The 4,367-nt window shown below is 54.9% G+C and overlaps 1 protein-coding gene across 1 annotated transcript; it reads left to right on the plus strand.

Annotated features, from left to right (window-relative positions):
- Window positions 1–3,242: 3,242 nt before the first annotated feature.
- LOC113940949 (olfactory receptor 14J1-like) lies at window positions 3,243–3,897 on the plus strand. The gene has a single exon (XM_027632100.1). The coding sequence runs from the start codon at window positions 3,243–3,245 to the stop codon at window positions 3,867–3,869; it is 627 nt and encodes a 208-aa protein (XP_027487901.1). The 3' UTR covers window positions 3,870–3,897.
- Window positions 3,898–4,367: the final 470 nt, after the last annotated feature.

Genomic DNA, 4,367 nt, shown 5'->3' on the forward strand with positions numbered 1-4,367 from the left:
CCCTGCCCCAAAGGCACCCAATGTGTCTGAGAAGCCCTGGGTGGTGCCTGTCCCACAACTGCTGGGAATGGGGATGGGCTTCCTGCACAGGCCCAGTGCTGTCCAGGGCAGCTGCTGCACTTGTGCTGCAGAGCCCTGGCACCTCCCCTGGCACTACAGGCCCCTCTTTGGCTGTTCAATCAAGGCTCAGCTGCCCTCAATTAGGTTCAGCAGTGAAGGGATGTCCAGGAGACAACTGCCATTGTACTCTGAGGACATGTAGAAAATACCCTGATAAAGAACAGGAGAGACACCTCTCTCCCTGTGCCACCTGACTCCATTTGGTCACCTGAGCACCTCTAGGGGCTGCCCTGGACAGAAGGAACAGTGACAGGTTCCTCTGTCCTACATGTGGGCCCCTTCTGCCACTCAAGTTGGCCAAAGCAATGTCCCAGCAGCCTCCAAGGAGATCCCACAGCTGCTGCCCTGTCCCTAGGAACTGCTCCATTGGAGCCTGCAGTTCCCAGCAGGAATCTCGGTCACCTCTGGCCCCTCAGAAGGAACCAGGGGTTTGTGTCCCAGCAGGTCACTCCTGGCTTTGGTCTTCATTCATTGCCATGGGAGCTGGGACAAGGAGTCACCTGCAGGGGCCTGTTTTGGGCCCACTGAAGTGGGGTAGGAGGAATCCCAGCCCATGGGGGTTGTGGAGGGAGCTGAGTGTTCTTCTGGCCCCAGATCTGCAGAGCCACAAGGAGACACCTCTGTTGACTCAGCTGAGTCCCTTCCCTCAGTGCAGGTGAAGGAGATCCCTCCTGGGCACTGTCTGGGTTTCCTGTCTAATGATGGGACATGAAAAGGGGGCTCTTGGACTTAACTGTGTCTGTTTGGAGAACTGACCCTGCTGAAAGAAGTGTCTGTGCCCAGATGAGAGAAGGAACATCATTATTTCCTTCAGCTGTGTGCCAGCAGGTTCCCCTGGAGCCCCAGGGACAGCTGGAGGGAGCCCAGAGGGGCAGAGCAAGGGCTGCTTGGGGCTGTTGCTGTGCTGCTGAGCTGGGCCAGGCTCCTGGCACACAGGGAGCTCCTGGCAAGCAAGAAGAGCTTCAAAGAGACAGCTCTGCTGGTGAGCAGCTCCTCTGCACAGCCCAGCAAGGCTGAGGGCACTGCCTGCAGCACCCAGGGCACAGGAGAGAAGGCAGAGAGATGAGAGGCAGCCTGGGCTGGGAGGTGACTGAGCTCTCACTACAGGAGAAACCTTCCCAGGATTTGAAGGAAGAATTCTTTGGCTGTAGGAAAGTTCAACTTGCCTTCCTGGAGGCATCTCCTAAAGCTGCCACATCCCACAACTTCTAGGATCTTACAACAGGACACTCCCAGTTGCTGCAGTGCAGGGGAAGTGGCCATATGGCAGAGCAGGGCAGGAGCTGCAGGCAGCAAGGGCAGAGAGGAGAAGGGAGCAGGAGGTTTAAGGGATCCTGGGGTGGGAGGACAGGGCAGAGCTGCTCAGGGCAGGAACCTTGCCAGCCCTTTGCCATGGTCAGGCTGTGGCTGCAGAGCAGTGCAGGTGAGTTCCTGCAAGTACCTCTGCCAGCTGCCAAATGGCAGCAGTGGCAGGAGCTGTCAGGATGGCTCTGCTGGATTTGCTGGGGTGCAGCAGGAGAAGCTGCTGCAGAGCAGGACTTGCTGCTGCCCCCTCAGAGGCCCAGGGCCAGAAGGTTCCCTGTGGCTGGGCTGGCTGTGGGGTGGGAAGGTGGGGGTGCAGCCAGGGGTGCCCAGGGCTGTGGTGCAGAGCAGGGTCCTGCCCCCAGGGCTCTGTGTGCTGGGGCAGGGACTCTGCTGCCTGCCAGGCTCAGCTCTCAGCCCGGCCAAGGAGCTGCCACGGGGCTGGGAGAGAAGGGCTGTGGGGAAGGAACAACTCCTGGGAGGGCAGAGCAGGGCAGAGTCCTTCTGATCTCCACAGTGGGCTGCAGGGATGAGGGCTGGTCACAGCTCCAGATCTAAGCAGGAAATTTCCCAGAAGGTATTTGCAAGAGGCACAGACAGACAGGGAGTACCTTAAAGAGAATGAACCCGTCCTTTCAGTGTTATACTCTGGGTTGTCTGGGTGGTGACTGAGACAGAGAAATTAATCTCTGAGCATAGGAGCAGACACTTGAACTCTGTTAGATTAGAGGGGATTGAACCCAAGAGTGTCAGACATCAAAACTGTCTTATAGACAGCATCAGTGTCACTTTTCCAGCCTCCCCAGGGTTGCTCTGACATTGCCATCAGAGCCTGCCCAGCCAGAGTTGCCCCTGGGCAGTGCCCTGTGCTGCTGGGAGGGCTCTGCAGGACAGAGTTGAGTTCCCAGGGCTGGGATGGGCTCTGGCAGCATTGGCAGGGCCTGGCCCTGGGCCCAGGGAAGCAGCTGCTGGCAGGGACAGCTCCAGGCAGTAGAGCCCTGGGCAGGGAGTGGGGGGCAAGTGCCCCCAAGGCCTGGGGGAGGGGGCGTTCAGGCAGCTCTGGGGGCCCTTCCCTGCAGCTCTGCTGGGCACTGTGTGCTGGGCCATAGAAATGAGGATTCCTGCAGTGGAACTTTCCAAGGTGTGATGGTAAAAATAGAAAACACAGGTACAATTATTCGAAACTCAGATTAAGCTTCTGCTTTGTAGCCCCAGCTCTTCTGAGTCATTAGTGTAGAGATGGAACTTTTGTGTTCAAGGTTTCTTACATCTGACATTCCTTGTGTCTGTGAGAGCTCTACCGAAAAATTCCATGTCCCCCTACAGCAGAGCAAAACTGACTGCTTGGCAGTGCAGTTGGTGACATCTGACACATTGATTTCTTTCAGCAATGGAGTGGCTTTTTCACAGAGGTCTTTCTTAACTGTTCCCTGTCCTTTCCTTTTTTGAACAGACCCTGTGCTAAGGAAAAGCAAATGTCCAACAGCAGCTCCATGCCCCAGTTCCTCCTCCTGGCATTGGCAGACAGGCGGGAGCTGCAGCTCCTGCACTTCTGGCTCTTCCTGGCCATCTCCCTGGCTGCCCTCCTGGCCAACAGTCTCATCCTCAGCGCTGTAGCCTGTGACCATCACCTGCACACCCCCATGGGCTTCTTCCTGCTCAACCTCTCCTTCACAGACCTGGGCTCCATCTGCACCACTGTTCCCAAAGCCATGCACAATTCCCTCCATAACACCACAACCATCTCCTACATGGGATGTGCTGCACAAACCTTTCTGATTGTCTTCTTTCTTGGAGCAGAGTATTTCCTCCTCACCATCATGTGCTACGACCGCTACATTGCCATCTGCAAACCCCTGCACTACGGGACCCTCCTGGGCAGCAGAGCTTGTGCCCACATGGCAGTAGCTGCCTGGGCTGCTGGCTTTCTCATTGCTCTGCTGCACACAGTCAATACATTTTCCCTGCCCCTGTGCCAGGGCAATGCCCTGGGCCAGTTCTTCTGTGAAATCCCACACATCCTCAAGCTCTCCTGCTCACACTCAGGCTACCTCAGGGAAATTGGGCTCATGGTGGTTATTGCGTGTTTAGGGTTCGGTTGTTTCATTTTCATTGTTTTCTCCTATGTGCAGATCTTCAGGGCTGTGCTGAGGATCCCCTCTCAGCAGGGACGACACAAAGCCTTTTCCACGTGTCTCCCTCACCTGGCCGTGGTCTCCCTGTTTCTCAACACGTTATTCTTTGCTTACCTGAAGCCCCCCTCCATCTCCTCCCCATCCCTGGATCTGGTGGTGTCAGTTCTGTACTCAGTGGTGCCTCCAGCACTGAACCCCTTCATCTACAGCCTGAGGAATCGGGAGCTCAAGGATGCCATGAGGAAACTCATAACTGGGTGTTTTTCAGAAGCAATAAACTCTCCTTATTCTGCATGTTATCTTCCTCATTAAAGGCCAATCCTGTTATGGATTTCATTAAAGGCCCACCATATCTTCTCTATTTTTTACTCCTGGTAGGGGTGGTTTTTATGAGAATTTGTTCACACCAAAAAATCTTTATATATATAAAGATACTTATAAGGGTATATATAAAAATATCTTTTTATATATAAACACCATTTTCAAATCAGTGTTTGCCTTTCTAGCCTGGCCCACAGACTGTACAAATTGGCAATTTTACTCGCTGTGTGCTTAAGCCAAATAAAGAACTCTGCATTGGCTTGTTTGCCTCACATCTTTCCTCTCTGACTTCTCTGCAGCTGCAGGGTCAGAGCCTCTGTGCAGAGCAGGGCCACAAAAGAGTCCCAGCAGAGCAGCACTGCCAGGGAGCAGCAGCCCTTCTCCTGCCTGGCCTCCTCTCCCTTCCCTTCCACACTGTCCTGCAGAGCCCTGTGTTGTTGGAGCCTCAGTGCTCTGGCAGTCGGTGCCAGTCCTGCTGCAGGACTGTCC

The sequence above is a fragment of the Corapipo altera genome, unplaced genomic scaffold (assembly GCF_003945725.1).
Source record: "Corapipo altera isolate COAL_440 unplaced genomic scaffold, ASM394572v1 61508, whole genome shotgun sequence".
NCBI lineage: Eukaryota > Metazoa > Chordata > Aves > Passeriformes > Pipridae > Corapipo > Corapipo altera.

Bases quoted from the DNA above. Each gene is read 5' to 3' on its own strand.
- LOC113940949 (XM_027632100.1), top strand. From the start codon at position 3,243: ATGTGCTACGACCGCTACATTGCCATCTGCAAACCCCTGCACTACGGG.